Source organism: Carcharodon carcharias, chromosome 7 (assembly GCF_017639515.1).
Source record: "Carcharodon carcharias isolate sCarCar2 chromosome 7, sCarCar2.pri, whole genome shotgun sequence".
NCBI classification, from domain to species: domain Eukaryota; kingdom Metazoa; phylum Chordata; class Chondrichthyes; order Lamniformes; family Lamnidae; genus Carcharodon; species Carcharodon carcharias.
In genome coordinates, this window is record NC_054473.1 from 19,305,882 (window position 1) to 19,329,772 (window position 23,891).

General features: G+C 40.4%; 1 protein-coding gene across 2 annotated transcripts in view; it reads right to left on the reverse strand.

Moving 5' to 3' along the window:
• Nucleotides 1-1,945: 1,945 nt before the first annotated feature.
• The window catches only part of gnai2a (guanine nucleotide binding protein (G protein), alpha inhibiting activity polypeptide 2a), a 211,342-nt gene continuing 189,396 nt past the window's right edge, over nt 1,946-23,891 (reverse strand). For both annotated transcript variants that reach the window (XM_041191250.1, XM_041191252.1), the window contains exons 6-9: nt 22,083-22,212; nt 17,932-18,085; nt 8,464-8,676; nt 1,946-2,635 (exon numbers count right to left, since the gene is read on the reverse strand). In XM_041191250.1, the coding sequence (XP_041047184.1) occupies nt 8,486-8,676; nt 17,932-18,085; nt 22,083-22,212 (475 nt within the window). In that variant the 3' untranslated portion in view covers nt 1,946-2,635; nt 8,464-8,485. The remainder of the gene's footprint in view (nt 2,636-8,463; nt 8,677-17,931; nt 18,086-22,082; nt 22,213-23,891) is intronic.

A 23,891-nucleotide genomic window follows, 5' to 3' on the forward strand; every position in this document is an offset into this window, starting at 1 on the left:
TTCTTCCAATTAGATTTAAAAGGTGGTGGATAATCTGATTTAAGCTTCAAAATGTTAGGTTGCTTAACAAAGCAAACTGGAAACATTTGGTTAATATCTGGAATGTTAAAAGTTCTGCCATGTAAGGGGTTCATGTCAGGTTTTCTTTAAAATAAAAACTCATCAACCGGTCTCAACTTTGTGCTTAAATGGATTACTGTACATAAAACATATTACAGAGTTACACAAGACACAGAATAAACTGGAATCTTTTAAAATCTAGAAACCTTAATTACATCCAAGTGCAACCAAGACAAATCCCTCTTCTAAATTTACAAAAGTCATACACTTAATGTCCACTTGTAATTGATGATTCGAAGGAATATAAATAGTCAAAGCTCTTCGCAGAGGAAGAATTGCATGAGAAGCTTAAGTTGAAACTTGAAAAGCCACCACTAGTGCTCACAACCTGCAAGATGCATCGTACTTTTAAATGGTGTACATGAAATGGAATGGAATTTAGCTGCTACAAAGAAAGCGTTGTAATAAAAAAAAATCCCACAGAAAACTATTAAAGCATTTATCAATATGCTGCAACAGTCCTGATGACCTCCTTAGTTGCAAGTACTTTTAATTACACGACCTGTTCTAAGCACAGCAAGCTGCAAATAAAACGGACAAGACACTTGTGGAAAATAAATGGCTTTGAGCTTCAACTTTTCAGCCACTGGGTATCACCACACTATATTGCAGGCCTTCCCTTCTCTGGTTGGTTGATATTTTAACATTTCCAATTACTTGGCCCTAAATTGACTCTGATGAACTAGTCTGCAAAAATCTGGAAAAATGTTCAAACGAACATGAGGCGAATGAATAGAGCTTCAAATACCTGCGAGTAGAGTGTCAAATACCAGATAAACAGAAGTGAGCTACATGCATTGTGTCCCTTTAAGTCCAAGTTGTAGCAAACATCACAAACTAAGTTACCACCATTACCAATACAAACAAGATTAATCAGTACCGTGCCTGGAGGCAGTCCATGAGTTAGGATACTCTGCAAGTGATATAGATATTGCTCTGTAGGATACACACCTGAATGTCTTGAATGTCACAGGTATATGTATCTAGTACTGACTGACAGAGGTGGCTGCTTGGGTGAAGATTCCCAGCTGAAGAAGAGAATTTTAGTCACATGCTTACATTCCGTAATGAAGTTCCAGGTAATGGTTAAGCACTGGTCAGAAGGTAGGAATGCATCATTCTTAGTTGATGTTCATAGTGTTACGTGCCAGTCAAACTTACTTGCCTTCAGTCTGGTTGCTCTGCTCAGTTCTCACATCAGTCACTAGGTGGAATGTTACAACTGAAGCCATCAATTCTATCTACATCAGGAGACAGGTCAAGACAGTTAAGACTGATGCAAGGAGCAGAGAGATATTACACCAATTACAAGATATCCTCAATGGGCTTAAGCTTCATCAAAATTTTGCAAAAGTTCATTCCTACAATTAGGGAACAGGTTTTCGGGGGCTATAAAGATACAGAAAAGCAGCCAGATAATAAGTATGAATGGATGTCGGATGGATATTGTAGCCATTCTATAGCACAGGCAATAACTAGACTATCCATTTGGGAGATGGATGTAAAAGTTGGAGGGGAGGGGAATAATTTTTGGGATAAAAAGGGGACTGAAAAATATATAGAAGAAATCCTGGTGGATTTAAATTCAGACCCAGTAGGTGTGGCAAAATCCCAGTTAGTACTTGAAGAGTTAATGCTGCAAACTGTAAGAAACATAATTTTGAACAGAATGTCTTCTTTTGAGTGAAGTGAATAGACTATCATCAAGCTGGTCTTCTCCATGGATACAGTATCTCTCACTTGGACATGCCAAAAATAACCATTTCAATCAGAAATTAAGGGGAAAGGAAAACTTAACCATTAAAATTAAAGCAGAACTCAGTTATAGCTGTAAACAAAGTTATATTCAAGGCACAAAACTTACTGCAGCAAAATTCATATCAGTACATTGTTGATTACTTACATTTTAAATATGTTAAATGAATTTGCAGCTTAGTAGCTAATAAAGCCTTTTCTCAAGCAACTTTTAAAACCTATTAAAATCCGTTAGGAATGTATGCCGGTTGTGCAAATGTAAAGAACAGGAGACATCTATGTTTTACATGCAACTTGGCTGACAAACTCTCTCTCACATACAAAGGAACAACTTTTTTTGCTAGCAGGGAAACCAGATTGGTGCAATGACCAGTTTTTGCTAAGCTGTTTTGTGTTTTTGTTTGGAAAGTGATCACACTTATATAACTTCTTGCATGCGTTAAACAACCAAAACACACTTTTTTAAAAAGGCATCCATGCCTGACATAACCATAAAATGGAGAGTTCCGCTAACACTAGCAAAGCATTTGCTAACTGAGCTCAAGGACGTCTGCGCTCTTCCAAAACAAGGCATTTTTGTAAAAAATAAAATTAATTAAATAGTAAAAATTCTGCATCATCAGGGGATAAAAAGATTGGGAAAGTTGGCAATGCATTGATGATCTTAAGTCTCTTGTAAAAAGCAGTTAAAAGCAGAAAGCTGATTTTATTGGTGCAGTCCTTCCTCTGGGATCCTCCGCACTGAGCAGTTCAAGTAACTCTGGAACAAAACAAAACAAAACAAAACCAGTAAGTGCAAAGAGCTACATAGCTGTCCTATTGCATACATAATATGCCTGACAAAGGGGTGCAATTTTATTTGTTACTCCTGTGGAAGGATAATTACACAATAAATCAAAGCTGTGGAAATTATTGGATTCAAACTTTATGGCCCCACAGGAGTGCATCTTCCTAATAATTTAGAAACAAGCAGAAAAGGGCCACAGGTGATTTCTGCTAGAGACAAGTCTACGATGCAATGCGTGCTGGACAAAGTGAAGCACAAATACCTTCGGAATATCATGCACGGAAAATTTAATACCCCATTGCATTAGTCAGTAAAATAAATCCCAACATCACTATGTCAAGTTACATGGTTGTAAAATCATGGGATTTCCTTCATTGGGGTTAAGAATAAAAATATACAGTAGGGAGTTTGAAACTTACTATAGGGAATGTTACATTTTGAAGTGTGTCGCTGGCTGGGTTGGCATTTATTGCCCATCCCTAATTGCCCTTGTTCGGAGGGTATTTAAGGCATCAACCATATTGCTGTGGGTCTGGAGTCACGTGTAGGCCAGGCCAGATGAGAACAGATTTCCTTCTCTAAAGGACATTAGTGAGCCAGATGGGTTTTTATGACAATCAACAATGGTTTCATGGTCATCATTAGGCTTTTAATTCCAGATTTTTATTGAATTCAAATTCCATCATTGTGGCAGGATTTGAACCAGGGTCCCTAGAGCACTACCCTGGGTCTCTGGATTACTAGTCCAGCGACAATAGCACTACGCCACCGTCTCCCCTAGTGGCACTCCACTAGTTACAGCTTGCCAACCTGAAAAAGATCCATTTATCACTACTCTCTGCTTCCGGTTAGCTAACCGATCCTTTATCCATGCTAATATGTTAACCTTTACACCATGTGCCCTTATCTTGTGTAGTAACCTTTGATATGGCATCTAATCAAATGCCTTTTGGAAATCCAAGTACACTGCATCTGTGGATTCCCCTTTATCCGTATAGTTTGTTACTTCCTCAAAAAGATTCTAATAAATTAGTTTTATTACACGATTTCTCTTTCACAAAGCCCGTGTTGACCCTGCCTGGTCAAATTATGACTTTCTAAGTATTTTGCTATAACCTCTTTAATAATGGACTCTAGCAATTTCCCATGACAGATGTTAGGCTAACTGACCTATGGCTTCCTAATTTCTTTCTCCCTCCTTTATTTTTTTTTATTCATTCACAGGATGTGGGCTTTGCTGGCTGGGCCAGTATTTATTGCCCATCCCTAGTTCTCCCCGAGAAGATTGTGGTGAGCTGCCTTCTTGAACTGCTGCAGTCCATGTGGTGTAGGTACACCCACAGTGCTGTTAGGAAGGGAGTTCCAGGATTTTGACCCAACAACAGTGAACGAATGGCGATATATTTCCAAGTCAGGATGGTGAGTGGCTTGGTGGGAACTTCTAGGTGGTGGTGTTCCCATCCATCTGCTGCCCTTGTCCTTCTAGATGGTCGAGGGCTTGGAAGGTGCTGTCTAAGGACCCTTAGTGAATTCCTGCACTGCATCTTGTAGATGGTATACACTGCTGCTACTGTGCATCGGTGTGGAGAGAGCTGAACCCCAGAGGTGAGGTGATGCCCTTGACATCAAAGCAGCATTTGACAGAGTGTGGCATCAAGGAGCCCTAGCAAAACTGAAGTCAAGGGAATTAGGGGAAAAACTTTCCACTGGTTGGAGTTATACCCAGCACAAAGGAAGATGGCTGTAGGTGTTGGAGGTCAATCATCTCAGTTCCAGATCATCACTGCAGGAGTTTCTCAGGGTAGTGTCCTCGGCCCAACCATCTTCAGCTGCTTCATCAATGACTTTCCTTCCGTCATAAGGTCGGAAGTGAGGATCTTTGCTGACGATTGCACAATGTTCAGCACCATTCGCGACTCCTCAGATGCTGAAACGGTCCATGTCCAAATGCAGCAAGACCTGGACAATATCCAAGCCTGGGCTGAAAAGTGGCAAGTAACATTCCCGCCACACAAGTGCCAGGCAATGGCCTTCTCCAACAAAAGAGAATCTAACCATCACCCCTTGACATTCAATGGCAAAATCATTGCTGAATCCTCTGCTATCAACATCCTGGGGATTACCATTGACCGGAAATTGAACTGGACTAGCCATGTAAATACTGAGGCTACAAGAGCAGATTAGAGGCTAGGAATCTTGTGGCAAGTAACTCACCTCCTGACTCAGCAAAGCCTGTCCACCATCTACAAAGCACAAGTAAGGAGTGGGATGGAATACTCTCCACTTGCCTGGAGATTGTTTGTGGGTCTAATGCAGCTCCAACAACACTCAAGATTGACACCATCCAGGACAAAGTAGCCTGCTTGATTGGCACCCCTTCCACAAACATTCACTCCCTCCACCACCGACGAACAGTGGCAGTAGTGTGGACCATTCCATGCACTGCAGAAACTCAGCAGGCCTCCTTAGGCAGCACCTTTCAAACCCACGACTGCTACCATCTAGAAGGACAAGGGCAGCAGACACATGGGAATGCCACCACCTGGAAGTTCCCCTCCCAGACAGTCACCATCCTGATTTGGAAATATATCACTGCTCCTTCACAGTTGTTGGATCAAAATCCTGGAACTCCCTCCCTAACTGCACTGTGGATGTACCTATACCACAGAGACTACAGCGGTTGAAGAAGGCAGCTCACCACCACCTTCTCAAGGACAATTGGGGATGGGCAATAAATGTTGGCCTAGCCAGTGATGCTCACATTCCATAAAAATAAAAAAAAAAATGAGGTTATTGATTAACCGTGTTGCATTGCTCATTACCACGTCTGGAATAGCCAGCTCCTGGTTGGCTCTATAGATACTGCTCTAAGAAATTTCCCACATGCAGTCTATGAACTCATTTTCCTTGCTTACTTTGTAAAATCTGATTCATCTAATCTAGATGTAGATTAAAATCACCCATGATGATTGTGGTGCCTTTCTTACATGTCCCATTTATTTTTCCTGTATACTCTGTCCTACAGTGACTAAAAGGGGATCTATAAACTACTTCCACAAGTGATTTCTTACCTGCCCTATTCCTTATCTCCACCCAAACTGATTCTACATCTCTCGAAATATGGTCATCTCTCATTACTGTGCTAATGACATCTTTAATTAACAGAGCTACCCCACCATCCTTTCCTAGCTTCCCATCTTTATGAAATGCCAAATATCCTTCAATATTCAGGTCCCCACTCTGCAACCATTTTTCATGATGGCTATCAGGTCATAGTTATTTCCATCTCTGCTAACAATTTATCCATTTTGTTATGAATGTTGCACATATTCAGATACAGAGCCTTGAACTCTGTCTTTTTACCATTTTTGCAGTCTCTGGCCTTATCTGCTGGTGCGCTCTTAAGCTTGTACTCTCTCTCTTCCTGCTCTGGTTATTTTTACACAAGTCACCACCCTGCTCAAGTACCTCATAGTAAATCAAAGGTTGAGAGCATCTCCCTTCACACGATCCCTTCCCCCCACTATTTAGTTTAAATAGTAATGTCCTAGTTACACGACTCGCCAGGACTTACTATTATTGTCTTGCCAACTAGCAGAAACAATCAATCATTACTTATCCTATCATATTCTTTCATAATCTTGAAGACCACTACAAGGTCACTCTTAACCTTCTTATTTCCAGCCAGAGATCACAAATGTGTCTCTCATTCTTGGTAACATCCAAATGGATCAATGCTGAGCATTTCCAATGCATTAATGTCCTTCCTATAATGGCATATAATATCCTATCTGTTGCCTAACAAAAGGGCTTGTACAATTTCAACATTAGCTTTTTGTTTCTGTAGTCTATGCCGCAAGAATTCCATTTAGGTTTTCATGGCCGTTACCAACTTTAATTACATGTTTTGCAGCATATTAAAAGGCCCTCGGCTCCACTTGTTCATTTAAAGGCTCATTATTTAAGGAGCACATCTTTCCCTAACTCGATTCCAAACTGGCTTGCTTCATTTTCTTCTACATTGAACTGCAATTGCCACATGTCTGCACATCCTACTAGCCTATCCATATCCTCCCGTGATCTTCCACAACCCTCGTTACAATTTGTCTTCTCCTCCAGTTAACTTAATTACCCGCATTCAAATCACAATAGTTTAATGAATTTGAGAAATTCTTACGGTTTAATACCAAATCTCAGAAGGATTGTCACAGAACTCCCTTTCCCTCTCTTCAAGTACCATGCCCTAAGAGGGCATTGGTGACTGTGGACCTCTATGTTAATCCTTACTCTAGAAGCATGGATCATCTTCTTGCAAGTCATCCAGTTTGCAAAGCTCTTTAGAAAGATAATTCTTGATCTCTTTTACCATCAATCTTTCCCATCAGCATCAGACTTTCTAAATCATGACTTCTTATTATGTGCCCAAGAAATTCCAACTGTCTTTTCCTGATATTGGTCAGCAGAATTCTTCTGGTCGCAGAATTTACTAGCACCTCTTCATTGGTAGTATGACTTGCCCAAGATATCTTCATTATTTGCCTCAAAAACCACAACTCTGCAGCCTCAATTCTTCTCCACATTGCTTCACTGATCACTCAACACTCGTATTCTGTATGTCAAAATAAGTCAGAACTACCTGCCTTCCAGATAAACAGACTGTTCTGTTCTATTCTGTCTGAATTCTTGCTGTAATCAGCAATTTGTGCACAAGAGGTATTTCTCTATAATGTTTGGTGCACTAGGTTCTCCAAGGGCATATCTCACATAGTTAACCACAAGGAAAATCTAAAAATGATGGGATTCATTAAGATTAGCAGCCAGAAAGACCCATTTCTAGCATTGCTAGAATGCTTCAAGAACTATCACATCATGATCCAGGGTAGAATTTAAGGAAAATGTCTCTCCATTAATAAGTCTATTTTCTTTTAATGGTTTACATAAACACAAAACAGTTCTATCGCCTGCAGTCTCTCATATACCGAGATTCAGAAAGCAACATTCATCCCTGATAGGTTAAGCCCATATCTCAACTTCTAGTTTATATCTGTCCTTCAGTTACACTTTGCCTTTTCTGTTAGTACTTACAGTTTAAAAAATAGTTTTAAATCATTGACATGGCCTTTCTTCTTCCTACTCTTTATTATGGCTAGAGTTTCTCTGATTACAAGAGGATTCACTAAGTACTCTGGTGACACAAGTAATCCAGCACCATTGTCAGATTGCCAAATCTAGTTCACTTGCAAGCCAGTGAATTCAGGCAGCCAATTCATTACATGTTCAAAATATCCTACCCCAGAACTTTATAAAATCTTTAAGTAAATGGTCATTCTGGTTGGACGCATCAGATTAATATAATAAAGAGCAGAATCAAAGTATTGCATAGCAATGTCTCCCAAACACTCATAACTCTGCTTAAAGATCAAAATAAACTTGCATCTTCCTTTGTGCAATGTTCAATTTTTTTTTTGCTGCTTAAACACTGAGAATTAACGATTCTGAAGGAACTACCTGGGATTAGTCGCTGAGCCCAGCAGTGCGATGGAGCTGAACAGTCAGTTAAAATTATTACTCTGCAGTTTTTCAATGACAATGACTTCAACTATATGCAGATTAATTCAGCTCTGTAGCACTGCTGGACACAAATGAGACAAACCAAATCCGTGACTGTATCATCAAAAACATTTGAGGGGACAAAAAGATGTTGGAAGTAAATTGTAGATTGTGTAACTATTTTTTGGAAATAAAGTTTACTTAGCAAGATGCTCAACCTGAGCTGACAGTTATAAAATCAAGAGGCTTACCATCATCCTCACACATCTGTCCTTAGAAGAGGCCACAATCCTTCAGGTTATTCTTGATGATGACATCAGTGACCGCATCAAATACAAACTGCACGTTCTTTGTGTCAGTGGCACACGTGAAGTGTGTGTAGATCTCCTTGGTATCCTTCCGTTTATTTAGGTCTTCAAATTTGGTCTGGATATAGCCTGCAGCCGCATCATACTCGTTGGCCCCTGCATTCAAAGACAGGCATGTTTAGAATCAGTGATTCACATATAAGCCAGAAATAACTGGGAAAGAACAGCTGATCTGAGATGGAGTCTTAACCTTTTGCTCCTAACTCTTTGGCTCCACTTGTAGACACAACCAGGTCAATTCCCACTTGGTCTTCATTCAATGTCTCATTTACCACCCATTTGTGCTTCAGAAAAGAGAAATAATTCATGCAGCTTTTCCACATTGGAGCAGCTTATAGAATATGAGTGATATTAATCAGTACAGGTGACTACAACCAGCGAATACTTCAAAGCAAATGAACAAGTGGGGGCAAACAAACTAAACTGATGAAATATCAGTGCAGTACAGATAGAAGGAAGAACTACTTCACACAAGAATGATCATCTGAAATGGTCTCCCAAGTAGGAGAATTAAAACGAAGGCCTTTGATTCACAAACAATTCAATTAGGTAAAGACAAATTGCAGGTTGTCCTTCTCGGACAGAACAGCTCAAGGCACCTTGCGCCCTTACAAACTGCAGTAAACATCAGAGCTCATTTGACATCAGCTAGTTAGTACCAGAAGCCTACTAGCTACCCTTGTTTCACCAGCATAAGGAACCCACTTTTTCCAGGGGTTTTAAGTGCTGCTATTAAATTAACAGGAAATGCTTCTGGTCTACTTCAGAAAAATGGCACTGGAAGTGCAAATGGGGTGGAGTAGCACTGGGAGGCTGGTACAAAAACTGGCACTGAATTGTAAAAGCTCCTTAAAGTGGGACCAAAAAAACCAACTTCCCTTAACTGTATTTATCCTGTGACCCAACTTTTAGGAGATTTGAGACACACAAGGAATGAAAAGTATATTTAAAGAGTTGAGATTGTGAGTTGAGCATGCTGCGGTATGTAGCATGGACCATTCAGGAGCAATCGCAGGAAATTAGCCTACCCAATAACACATCTCAACACACTGACATGGCGCCTGTTAGAGAGAACTAGCTAGATAGAATCAGACTACAGAACCAAGTGTACTATCTCTGCAAGGTCTCATCTTTTGCAGCCAGTATTTATGCTGTGAACAGCGCACATGGTACAGTGTACAATACCAGACTGACTGCACTGAACAGAAAGAAGTTGGCAGAAAGGAGGTGGCAGGAAAAAGGGAGAGATTCTCCTAGCAGCCAATAAGAAGCTTACAATTGCAAAAGCCTGGGAGCAGGTTGCCCACCCTGCTCTTCGATGAAGAATTGTTTACCTCCCTCCCTTTCTTCCAGAAGATTTATTTTTCTAGTTCTGCCTTCTTCATATCATTGAGTGACTGCATGGAATCCCAAAATTTAAGGGGCGGTATTAACTAGATAACACAAGGGGAAAAAAGTGAGAGAATGCACACTCAATCCATGGACCAGTGAATCACCTGATGTTAGAACTAACAAGGCCCAATCCCTGATACATGCCTTCTTTCAACTTGACAGTAATAGTGGGAAGAGACACAGAAAAATAAAAGAATCAACCCGAGTTCCTGCACTTGAATGTTATCCAATGACACTGGAAAATGTACGTGGGCATCAGATGAACAAGGGACCAGACTCCATTCTGATGTGCCAATGATCAAGCAGCCTGACAACAGTCAATGTTAAAAGTACACACATGGATTTGTCATGTGTGAAACATGGGAAAGATGGTGACGTAGTGGTAATGACACTGGACTAGCAATCCAGAGGACCTGGACATGAGTCTAAGTCCCACCATGGTAGCTGGTGAAAGCAGAATTCAATTAATTACAAGAAAACCTGGAATATAAAGCCTCAGTAATGATTGTTGTAAACACTCATCTGGTTCACTAATGTCCTTTAGGTAAGGAAATCTGCCATCCTTACCTGGTATGGCCTACATGCGATTCCAGACTCACAGCAATGTGGCTGACTCCTAACTGCCTTCTGAAATGGCTGAGCAAGCCACTCAGTTCAAGGGCAGTTAGGGATGGGCAACAAATGCTGGCCTTACAGCCACACCCACATTCATGGAAGAATAATAAAATCATGCCCACTGGGGTGTACCTTGGCATACTGGAGTACACTTAGGAAGCTGGGAGAGAAATCAGAGAGAAATAAATCATCTTTCTCTTTCTTCCAATTAATGGAATGTATAATTTGAGAATAGTATGAAAAAAATTCAAGTACCACGCTGAGAAGCATTAGTTTCTGCGTACATTTCCCGTGTCTCAGACTATTGCCCATCTCCTGATATCTTAACATAATGACCCAAATGGCCAAATTATAATGAGCAATTTGCATAGAGTCATACAGCACGGGAGGCCATTCAGCCCATTATGCCTGTACCAGCTCTTTGAAAGAGCTATCCAATTAGATCTACTCGTTCTCCAAAGCCTCAAAAGGTTCAATTTCCAACATTTATCCAATCCCCTTTTGAAAGTTACTATTGAATTTGCTCCCACTAATCTTTCAAGCTGACCACTCAGAAGCAAAGAGCTGTGCCCCACAAGGAATAAAAATACAAATATACCCAGTTTCTTTTCAAACAGGAACATGTGGTGATCACCCATATCATTGCCAACTGTGCTTGGCAGAAAGACCGTGGTGTCAATGCAGGAACTGATACACAGAGTTATTCTCTGCCATGGAGTGAAGTGCTGGTCTCAGAATCTGTTAAACTAAAGCAAGCTAGATAACACCAGATGGGAGTAAGTCAGTCCCTTTCATTCAAAAAGTGCAACATACATGACTGAATCATACGTTAACCACAGAGCACCAGACACACATGAAATGCCAGCCTTTACCCATTGTGTATGCACAGTAGCTGCTAGCAATCTGTACACCAACTGCAGAATGCCAATTTTTTTTTAAATTAGCATTTCTCAACCTTGTTATATGTTGTATTAATACTACAAAGCCTTCTATAAGAGGCTAATTGCTAAGCGACTGAGAGATGTTTACAGTATTATTTAATATCCAACAAATTAACATTTTTTAATAATGCAAACTGTTCACATCATCCAGCAACAGCAAATTATAAACGGATGATACCCGGGAAACAAACTACTCCATTGATTACTCAGACTTGTAGTTCTTATTATGGTAAGGTTTGTATACTAGCAGGCTATTGTGTTCTATTAACGGGCTCAAAAAAGCAATTTGGACATCATAGTAACCTATAGTGCCTTTAATGCAACAAATGCACATAAACTATAATTTTATAGTCATTCACAAAAGTATTTAGTACCTTCCATACAACGAAACAACCCACAATGATTTGAAAAGAAACAACACATGCCAAGAGAAAAGAGCAGATAGATTCAGGAATATGATAAATACCCTTTGAGGAGGATTTTGGAAAGCTTAGAAAGAGAATTCCAGAGGACAGCTGTATGGTAACTAATGGTGGAACGGAGTGTAGAGGTGGGGAAGAAGACCATGCAGTAGACTACAGAAAGAAGAGTAAAGCTTGACTGCTGGGCTGTAGGAGCAGACAGAGGTGGGCTGGAGCAAGGCCAAGAAGTTACTGGAAAGAAGTGGGGATTTTGAAGTCAATGAGATGAGGAGCAAGAAAAAAATTGAGGTCAGTAAAGAAAGGGCCTGGAGACGTAAATAAGGAGGGCTTCATCAGGAATAAAGTTGCATGCCAGCATTCTGGATGAGGTAGTTTGAGAAAAATGAAGCAGCAATGGTCAGCATTGAAGAGATGAAGCTTCGGGTGTTGAGAATGTGGATGAGATCTTTGGTGGTGGGGATTAGCTGAGGCATTTGAATCTTAGCTAGCGATTGTGCAAACTCTGTACCACGGGCACTTGGAGGCTCAGTCTGAGCAGGTAGCGGGAAGGGAGATAGGATTAGCCTTTGAGGTGGAAAGTTTTTGCTGGAAGCCAAATAGGATGAATTTGGTCTTACTGATATTGACCCATCGCTGCTTCAATACTGACCCATCTGTGAATTGATGAGTTATGATCCCAGTAGAAACCAATAGCGTTTAAAGAAAGGAATTCCCACAATGCCATTAGGAAGAAAACCGATGGACACGATTTCACTTCTTAAAACTTTTACTGTAAAAAACTAACTACAATTAATGCAATTCAAGAATTAACAAGTGAAGGATACATCAAATACAAAAATAAATTTCACTTTAAATGGTCAGTACAATGAAGATATGCCTCACATAGTTACAAGCACTCTCATTACTTCCTGTATAAATGTGCGACCGTGTGCAATCTTTCACTTTTTCCAACTTGGCCTCCCCTATGGAGGATCTCTCATTTCCCACTCAATAGGTTTGGTCCTCGAGTCACATTCACCAGAAGCTGCATTCCATCCAATGTCTCCGGACACTATCAACACTGACAAGGCACATGTCTACAAATTCTCTTATGCAGGTAACAACAATTCTGATGGCAAGAATCCCCAGAGACTCTCTTCTCAAATCTCTTTAAACCGTCGGATGGGCTCTGGCAACACAAACACCACCAATGGATCTTGTCCAATGCACACCCCTTGCCATTCCTGTCTTCAGCTCTCTGCTCTTTCCCACTGGATAATACACATATTAAACACAGTCTCTCCTCTGTTCTCAGAGACCTGCTTCAACACCAGGAACTATTCGATGACTGCCAAACAAAAACCTGTTTCATTCGAAGAGAATCATGAATTCTCTATGTTCTGAATTGCCAAGCAAAAAACACAAGCTGACCCAATCTCACTAACATTAGCTTTCTATTTACCCTTTATTCTTAGCCGCTCATCCCCATGGCAACCCCAGTTTCTTGGAACCTAATGATGTCATGATCAGAAAACCAATTAACTGTCTTTCAGGATACTCCCCAGCCTACTTTGGTCTTAAAAGGATATTGCACAAAGGAAAAGGAAAATACAGGCTTTTCCCAGGATACTGGTCTACATGGGACAGCAATGCAATGAGTGGTGGCAGATAGTTGGTATATTTAGGGAGGTTGATCCCATCTTTGCAGGCAATACTGCTTATAATACTGCAGAATAAGGTGTCTGCCAAGCACAGAACAGACTGTAGGTGACAGACAGCATCTACAGCAATCACTTTACCTGAAAGATGGCATCCTTTGATACTTGCAGAATTCCCTCAGTACTATATTGATATGTTGGCCTATATCACTTGGTCAAATTCTAGAATGGGTGTTGAACCTGCGACCTTCAGACAATGAGTGTGCTACCAGTGAACCAAGCTACAAATCAACAAATGCAGGTCAGCTCACATATGGACATCTAGCTGGTGTTTCTTATTTGGTGTCTGCTTAAACACCTTAAGTCTATGCTGCAAACTAAGGAAACATAACAAACTGAAAACCCTCAACTCTGGGCTGAAAACGTTCACATTTACACACCAATTACTAGGATTTTAATGCTCGACAAGTGTAAGTTGGAAAATAATATTGTGGAGGGCTGGGTGGGATTGTCAGACATCACACTTGCGCCTCTTGGTCCCTGGTTTAAATGCTATTCCCTATGCTCAGACGGGAGCCTTCTCTTGCTAGCAATCTGAGGTTTGGCAGTCTTAATATAGTCCCAAAGGAATGCAATTCTGAAGTACAGAAGTACAAACTTACAAACAATGACAGGCAGGAAAAGTCCATCTGGCCTATTCAGCCTGTCCCACATAATTGAGGTATCTTGAGTATCCATTTTATACACCCCCTAAGCTACCCAAAACCATCCGATCTTGGAGAGGCAAAAAAGCAGGTAAAAACCCAAGCCAATATGGAGTTAAAATTATAAGTGAGAAATTCTTCTCTGATCCCAATCACAAGTTATGAAAGAAAATAATGAGGTGTTTACAGATTTGGATACCAACCATACAATTTCTTACAATGAGGCACTTCAAAGTCACCTATGTCCAATTCAGATTAGATATCAGATAACCAAGCAGAGACTGGACATGGAACTTGGGATCCTTCTGCTCTGTGCATCTCAGTACCACACCAAGTGGTGCATTCACCCACAATGGGAGCTTCTGTTTACTGCAGCTTTAGTAATAGTTCAATTAATTGTCAGAATTTTAAGAAGGCCTCAGAGTAATTCAGGTCAGGGATTCACATCAATGAAAGCTTGGTTTCAATAGCCGTTGGCATTATAAAACAGGATGAGGACAAAGAAATAACTGACTCCAATTTAACTAACTCAGTACAAATTCTGAAATGAGAAACCACACAGTCATGGACTTAATTAAAGTGCCAGGATTGAAAACAGCCCAAGTTAGAAGTTGTATCGATTGCAAATTGTATGCAATGATTAACGTATCAGGAATGAAAATTACAGAGTGCATGCTGTGGAAAAGCTGACACCATCGATATGAGCATTCTACAGCAGCTGTGTGCCATTTGTGCAGCAGGAGGTGTATGCTGCCTGAATGGAAACTGTGCCAGTCATATGGTTCCTGGATGATTTTGTGAAAAGGGGCAGATAATGGAAAAGTCCCAGCCCATTTGTGTATCATCTTTAACTAAAATCTCAGAATAGCCTAAAGAAAAGGGAAGTAGAAATCTGGAACCCTCCCCTGGTTGTCAACTGAAAATCTATAAAATTGATTTTGTTAGGTTTTTGTTAGCCAAGGTAGCAAGGGTTACAGAACTAAGCAACAGCTATATATTTCTAAGTCAGGATGGCGTGCAACTTGGAGGAGAATTTGCAGGTGATGGTTTTCCCATGCACCCGCTGCTCTTGTTCTTCTGGGGGTTGAGGTCACAGCTTTGGAAGGTGCTGCCGAAGGAGCCTTGGCTGGTTGCTGTAATGCACCTTATGAATTAAATGATGGAACAGGTTGGAGGGGCTGAATGGCCTACTCCTGTGCCTATGCTTCTAACAAGGGCTTCAAGCCAGATTTCAAGGAGATTATAAATTATTTTTTTCTCTGGGATCAAGGAGTAGTATGTTAAGTTAACTTTAGACAACTGGGTGACAGACAAAGCTCTAGTTAGTCAGCCCAGGCTACTCCAGCTCTGCTAAGCACAATGCCTTTACCAGACTTCAGGTACATTAGTATGCGGGGGATGCCAAGTGGAGGTCACTCTTTCTACTGGTTCAGAGAAGCATCGGTAAAAGCCTGGAATCAGATCACCTACCTTCATATTCCCTCTCAACGGTGGGGTGGTACATAGACCAGGAGAAATAAAGTTGAAGAGTAAACTGGATACTATGGGATAGAAAGTCTCTCAGACAATTGCAGTGTATTTAGCAGCATTTACACCATCAATTTTGCATTGAAACAAAGTAGTTTGGTATTTGCAGCAACACCAAGGTTGGCAGTATAACTCAAAAAGCAACAGAATAGCCCGGGCATTCATGATCTGCAATTCTGACATGCTGGCATCAGCCCAAATAAGTAAGCCATTTTTGGAACAAAGACCAGAGGGGGAAGGCCCCACCTCCTCAGGTCCTCCACCCACTTTCCAAACAGGGAAGCATAAATCACAAATAGCGTGGCTCACGAGCTATGCGGGAGCCATCGAGGAAGGTCCTCATTTGTACAATGAGTAACAGACACCAAACAATTATTTTTTGTTAAAAGTGGACTTGGACATATACACACATTTTGGGCCCAAGCAGCACATCCAGCTGTCTTGAAGAGGCCAGCTTGTTTCTGTAAATGTTGATGTGGTTTCTGTAATTAATTGCATAGACGTCATCAGAAGCCTCATTGCAGCTTGCCAGTGACGGTCGCAGCACAGTCACACCAAAGCTGCAGCTGGATTGCTTCTGACAAGTAAAACCTATCTCCTGCACCATACTTCCCTTTTACTTAAGGGGCCATCTGCAGTCGACAAAGAGCAATTTCAAAGTCATGAAAGTCAAGCTCCCATGACAGTTTTGTGTTCCAAAAATGGCTTACTTATTTGGGCTGATGCCAGCATGTCGGAATTGGAGATCAATGAATGCCTGGGCTATTCTTGTCTTGAGGGAGAGGTGAAGAGCAGATTAGCACGCTTTAAATAGAGTAATGCACGGCCACATGCTAGCATGAGTAATCTAATCAAATACTTCATTTTTTATACACCTGGAGTTGATAAGGCTGCCATCTACTCGTGGTGATCAGATTATAAACTGCATCGTTCATAACTATCATCCGAAACACCAGTTACAGCTGGGCAAAAAGGGGGTGAAGAACAGGAATAGGAACTCAGGAACAAGGTTAGCCATTCAATTAGATCATGGTTGATTTGCACCTCAAGTCCATCTAACCACCTTGGTTCCATAACCCTTCAAGTCCATATGCCCTTGCCTAACAAGAATCTCTCAATCGCAGCTTTGAGATTTTCAACTGACTGATCTCTAGCAGTTTTTTGAGGAAGAGTATTCCAGACTTCCACACCCCTTTGTGTCAGAGAGTGCTTCTCAACATCACCTCCAAATGGTCTAGCTCAAAATTTAAGTTTTATGCCTTGTTCGGAATTTCTTCACTCAAGGAAATAATTTCTCTCCAACTATCCTATCAAATCCTTCAACTATTTTATATACCTAAATTAAATCACTCTTTATTCGTCCTTATTCAATGGAATAAAAAAGCTACCCTCATAATTTAACTCTTTTAGTCCCAGTATCACTTTACTAAATGTGCACTGCACCCTGTCCATATTATTCCTAAGAGTTGGTGCCCAGAATTGAATGCAGGACTTCTGCATAAAGGGTGATCTGAGCCCTTCAAATAATATTAATCCTAAAATCATTTCAGCATCCTGTGTAAAAGCACATACTGAGAGTTTGTGGAGTGGATCTATTCCATTTTGATCTTTTCTTTCGATTATATGCCATGTGTGCTTGACCACAGACTTGTATTTGACTTTAAAAATGAAACAACAAAAGGGGAAATAGGATGGCATCGGTGTGCTGGATACAACAAAATTTGATACATTTGTAAAGAACCATTTGCAATTTTTCTACAAATACAACAAGGAAATTTTCTTTTGGAAGGGGGACAAAATCATGATCAGTTTCACTCTGCCACAATGGCCTGTAGTTTCCTGAAATATGCCTAATCGGAATAAACGAACACTTAGACATGAAAAGAATACAGAACATTAGAAATCGGAAATAAAATCTAGAAATGTTAATACCAACCTGCATCTGAAAGAAAAAGAGGGGATAAAATCTCAGGTACGCTGCCTGATCAGATTTAATCAGTTTGAAGAATGTTGACATCCAACGTGTTAACCAAGCTTTCTCTTTCAAATGCTGATCAACCCAGCTGTACATATCCAATATTTTCTTTTACTAAAGATACAATTGAGTATATACCTGAGTATTCAGGGAAGCAGATAGTCAGGGGGCTCTTGGTGATCTTCTCTTCAAAGAGATCCTTCTTGTTGAGGAAGAGGATGATAGAAGTGTCTGTGAACCATTTGTTGTTGCAAATACTGTCAAACAGTTTCATGCTCTCGTGCATGCGATTCTGGAACAGAGGAAATTGGTTTCGTTACTGCTTTCCTACTTCCAACCTGATGCAGTGTGCAACATTCAATAAGCAATACAAAGCCCAGGCAGTGCAATCACATTGTGCTTTCCATGGAACAAAATTAGTCTTAAACATGTTTGGATCTGTGATCTCCTCAGGAGGATATTCTGATCTCAGCAAGGGACAAATACCTTGTTTCTTTGTGCTCAAGATAAGAGATATTTAATGCTGGGAAACTGAGCACTTTGCAGCTCAAGTGTCAGCATCAAACACTCCCAGTTGTGTGGATTAAATTTTTCTTGTGCTCTGCATAATGTGTACCGGTCCACAAGTTAAGAATACCCCAAATTGCATTAATGAGATAGTTTTCATTCCGCAAATATCATTACTCCGTATGGAGTATCCATACTTTCTTAGAGAAAATGTTGATACCATCAGTCTAGAAGAGATTTGAACGCAGATACATCTAGTTTCCTTCAAAGCATTTCAGCATCTGGGACCCTGATAACTTATGCCAATGGTAATATTCTTCAGAAATTGTTCACCAAAATGCAGTAAAGCGAATCTGCAATATTGATATAGTACCACACTAAAGTGAAGTGGGAGTGAGAATAGGGAGAAAAAAAGTGCTTCTCTTATCTTCAATGCTTGATTACATTCTCTGTAGAGATTACCTTTGCCCTCAGTGTATGCAAACACGACTTCCTGAGCTTCTCCATCTCCGGAAGAGACCTTACTAGAAACTCAAGTTTTCTGACTTCCCATTTTTAGAATGTTGTGCAAAAGAATTGAGCAAGCAGCCAGTTGTGCCTCATGCTTAGGCCTGACACTTAATCTGCACACAGCATTGGCTACATTTCCATTCAACAATGGATGGCAATTTTATGGTAAGCTTATCAAGTGAATCTCAATGTTATCCTTGTAGTGAGGTTACCAAGCTATTTGCCTGTAACCCTTTGCATTATAATGGATTTCGTGAGATTCTCCATTGTCACTGAGCAGCAGCAAAACATTTGAGGGGGACGAGTGGACAGCCAGTGTTCGTGGTGCCTAGTGGTGCCAATGTCATGGGTGCAAAGGCGGATGAGCTCCTGCAGGCAGATTTCAGGGAACTAAGAAAGGAATTAAGAAGTAGAACTTCAAATGATAGTAATTACCACATTACTCCTGGTGCCACATGTTAGTGAGTACAGAAGTATAAGGATAGTGTAGCTAAATGCATAGCTGGGGAGATGGTGTAGGATGGAAGGCTTTAGATACTGGGGCAGTGGGACCAGTTTTCGGTGAGGTGGAACCAGACAGATTGTACCCCAACAGGGTTGGGGCCAATACCTTGGTGGGGAGAGTTTAAACTAGGCTGGCTGGGAGATGGGAACCTGAGTGTAGGTTCAGATGGAAGGGAAGCAAAGTTGCAAATAGGAGGCAGAAAATTAGTGGGTATGGAAGGTCATGGAAAAAAAAGGCTAGAAAATTAGCAAAGGAGTTGTTCAATGATTACTGGCATATATTTCAATGCAAGGAGTCTAGTGAATAAGGCAATATTCTAGTGAATAAATGGAGGTCACAATAGCCATGTGGAAGTGTGATATGTCATAGCTATTACTGAAATGGAAGACAGAAATGACAGTCCAACGTTGCTGGTTATAAGGTGTTTATATGGCATTGAACGGCAGATTAAAAGGGGGCTGGGGGTGATATTGGTTAAAGGCAGAATCAAATCTGTAAGGAGGGATGATATGCTACAAAGAACATCAAATAAAGCCATATAGGTTGACAAATAGGAACAAATAAAGGACAATCATACTGCTGCAAGTATACTACAGACCCCCAAACAGTCCAGAGGGAGATAAAAGAGCAAATATGTAAGCAAATCGCTGACAAGTGCATAAACAAAAGAGGGGTAATACCCTATTATTAACGGAGATAAATTAAGCATAAGAAGATACACAGAAGGTGCATATATCTTAAAATGCATTGAGAACTTTGTTTTAGCTAGCATGTAGAAAGCCCAGTAAGAGTAGGGGTAGTTTAGAACTTGGTTTTAGAGAATGAATCTGGGCAAGTGGAAGGGGTTTCAGTGGGAGAGCATTTTAGCGGTCATTATTCAGTTAGATTTAGTGCTGTTATAGGGAAGGATGAACAAAGACAATGATTGAAAGTTTTAGATTGGGGAAAGGCCAATTTTACTAAATTGTGATGTGATTTGGCAATAGCCAGAAACAACTACTTGAAAGCAAATCAGTGTCAGAGCAGTGGAAGGCATTCAAGGAACAGCTAAAGAGGGTTCAGAACATATATGTTCCCACAAAGAAAAAGGTTGGGGTGCATTAATCTAGACTGATCCACCCACTGCCCACCACTGGATATTGTTTTTAAGTAAATGGCAAGGCTCAATACTGCAGAAATCCTAGAGGAATATAGAAAGAGCAGGGGTGAAATTCTAAAAGGAAATTCGGAAAGTAAAGAGAGGACATGCAAAAAAATACGGGTAAGCAAACTCAAGGAAAACCCAAATATGACATTCTTACAAAAACAAAAAGCAAGACTGTAACTAAGGATAGAATAGGCCCAATTAAAGATCAAAAAAGTGATTTTTGTATTGAGGCAGGAGATGTGGGCATGGTTCGTAATGAATACTTTGCATCTGTTTTCAGACAAGAGGAGGAAGCAGACATTGCAGTTGAGGAGGAGTGCGAAATATTAAATGGGATAAACATTTTGAGGCAGGAAATGTTGACATGTTACTAGGATGTTGCCAGGTCTTAAGGAGTTGAGTTACAGGGAAAGATTAAACAGGTTAGGACTTTATTCCTTGGAACGTAGAAGAATGAGGGGAGATATGATAGAAGTTTACAAAATTATGAGGGGTATAGACAGAGTAAATGCGAGTAGGCTCTTTCCACTTAGATTAGGAGAAATAAACACGGGAGGACATGGCTTTAGGGTGAAAGGGGAAAGGTTTGGGGGGAAACTTCTTCACTCTGGTGAGAGTGTGGAACGAGCTACCATCTGACGTGGTAAATGCGGGCACACTCTTAAGTTTTAAGAATAAATTAGATAGATACATGGATGGGAGAGGTCTGGAGGGTTATGGACTAGATGCAGGTCAATGAGACTAGCGGAATAATATTTTGGCGCAGACTAGAAGGGCCGAATGGCCTGTTTTCTGTGCTGTAGTGTTCTATGGTTCTATGTTTAGCATTCTTGAAAGTGCACAAATCACCAGGCCTGAATGAAATGTACCTCAACCTACTAAGGGAAGTAAGGAAAGAAACAGCGGAAGTTCTGACCATCATTTCCCAACCCTCTCTGGCTAGTCATGGTGCCAGAGAATTGTTAACACTGCACTGTTATTTAAAAGGGAGAAACGGATAGCCTGAGTAATCACAAATCAGTCAGCCTAACCTCAGTGGTGGCAAATTACTGGAATAAGTTCTGAGAGGCAGTATAAATAGTCATTTTGAAAGGCGTGGATTAATTAAGGATGGTCAGCATGGACTTTTAAGGGATGGTTGTGTTTAGCAGATAGGTCTACAATGAGGGGGCATAGATTCGAATTAATTGGTAGAAGGATTAGAGGGGATTTGAGGGGGACTGTTTCACCTAGTGGTTGGTGAGGGAATGGACTCACTGCCTGAAAGGGTGGTAGAGGGAAAAACCCTCATCGCATTTAAAGAACACTTGGAACTGCACGGGGAGGTGCCATAACCTATGGACCAAGAGCTGGGAGGCAGTATTACACTAGATAGATATGGATACAATGGACCAAATGGCCTCCTTATGTGCCACAAATCTACGGTTCTATGTATTCGTTATGATGGATTCAAATTGGCCCATTTGAAAACATGCTTGGTAGATGAAGATCTACTTGAATCATACACAAAAAAAATTGCAGTGGCCAGCATTTATTAAGGCATCAACATTAATACTGTATTTATTTATTGGGAAGAGGTTAGCCTGCTGAACTGTCAAGAGTCCATGGCGTATTACTCACCATTTCCTCATCCTCCGCCAGGACCAAGTCATATGCACTAAGAGCTACACAGAAGATGATAGCAGTGACACCCTCAAAGCAATGGATCCACTTCTTTCTCTCAGATCTCTGTCCGCCGACATCAAACATCCTGAAAAGAAAATTTAAAAACTGATGCCATCCTTTTATTTTCAAAATATTCCTTGGCCAGTGAACAATTATTTTTAAAAACAAAAAACTGCGGATGCTGGAAATCCAAAACAAAAACAGAATTACCTGGAAAAACTCAGCAGGTCTGGCAGCATTGGTGGAGAAGAAAAGAGTTGACGTTTCGAGTCCTCATGACCCTTCAACAGAACTATGTGAATCCAAGGAGAGGGGTGAAATATAAGCTGGTTTATTTTTGCCTTTTTTATATAAGGGATAGGTCCGTGAGATGAATATTCATTCCTGTAGATGGATATTTGTATTTAACATGGTTTTTATTTAAATTATAGACAGACTAAGGCTCTGGGATTTTAAAATTTAAACCGTGGCCCGTTTCTGATCAAATATTTTTATTCAGGGGAATCTGAAAAGAGGGATATATATAGTACTGTCAAAGGTCCTTACATCTTAAAATTGGAAAAGAAACTCACTCCTGGCAGTGAAACTTTGCATGTCAAGGTAGCTTCTGAGCTAGTGTTAACCATATTACAGATTTTCTTAAACAGTGATAATTTTATTTCCAAGTTCCAGTTAGAGAGACGTCAAAGAAGGTAAGTTTACAGATGTAGACATCACCTCTTACAGCTTAGCCATCCAAAATAACCTTTGGCATATTAAAACAAGCCCAGTAGACACTAAGTCAGCAATAGCAACTCTTGGGTAATGCAGATGCTGAGTGTCGCTTCTCAATAACAAGGGATACAAACGTCTCCCATCAGGATCTTTAATCTAGCTCGTTTGATAGTTCTGCACACAAGGGCCCGTCAAGCTGGGATAAATATTGCAGTCTTTCATCACATCATTGGTTCATTTGTCTTTATTTAATTTCACAACACAGCTGTGAGACAGAATCCCATGGAGCAAGGGTACCTAGGTTACATGTATTCAACAATTCATGTAGTATTTGTAAAGTAGCAAAACATCCCAAGGCACTTAAGATTCAGTTAAATAATACTAAAAAAAAGCAAATAATGTGTGTCTGGATGCTATTATTTGAGTCTGAGAAAGAAATAATGCATTACTTTTCATTTCATTTTGTGCATGTATGCATAAATTTGCATCTTATATGTTCCTGGCTAAAGCTAGAAAATTGTAACTGTTAGCTTGGTGCTGTTCCATCTATCAAAATGATCAGCAGAATATGGCAGGCATCCCACGTATCCTTCTGGTGCTTTACTCAAAAAAAGGCTGATTGTTAATTCTGTGACACACTAACCCGTTCTCTCTTCATGCGCTAAGTACATTAATTTGTTTGTAAGATCTACCGGTGAAATCTGCTTTATTGCTCTAAGCATGTTTAAACAAACCTGGGAAACCCTATTTCATTGCAACAGCCTGAACGTAAAACCAATAACTTGGCTGGCCATGTGATTTGATAACTATTTCCAGAAAGTTAGGCTAACTGGAAAGCCTTGGTGTGATTACGTCAAGAGTGGATTATGGCCAATCTCAACAGTAGAGACACTGATCAGTACATATGCACAGCTTTAACCTTTTCTAACACTATGACTTTCAGCACCGCAATCTATTTTTCTTTTCCAATTTTCTTCTCAAAAGAGGGCAATTTTTTTGGGAAATCATTTCAGCAACTCTCTAGTAGGATACTCAAATGGCCATTCCTCA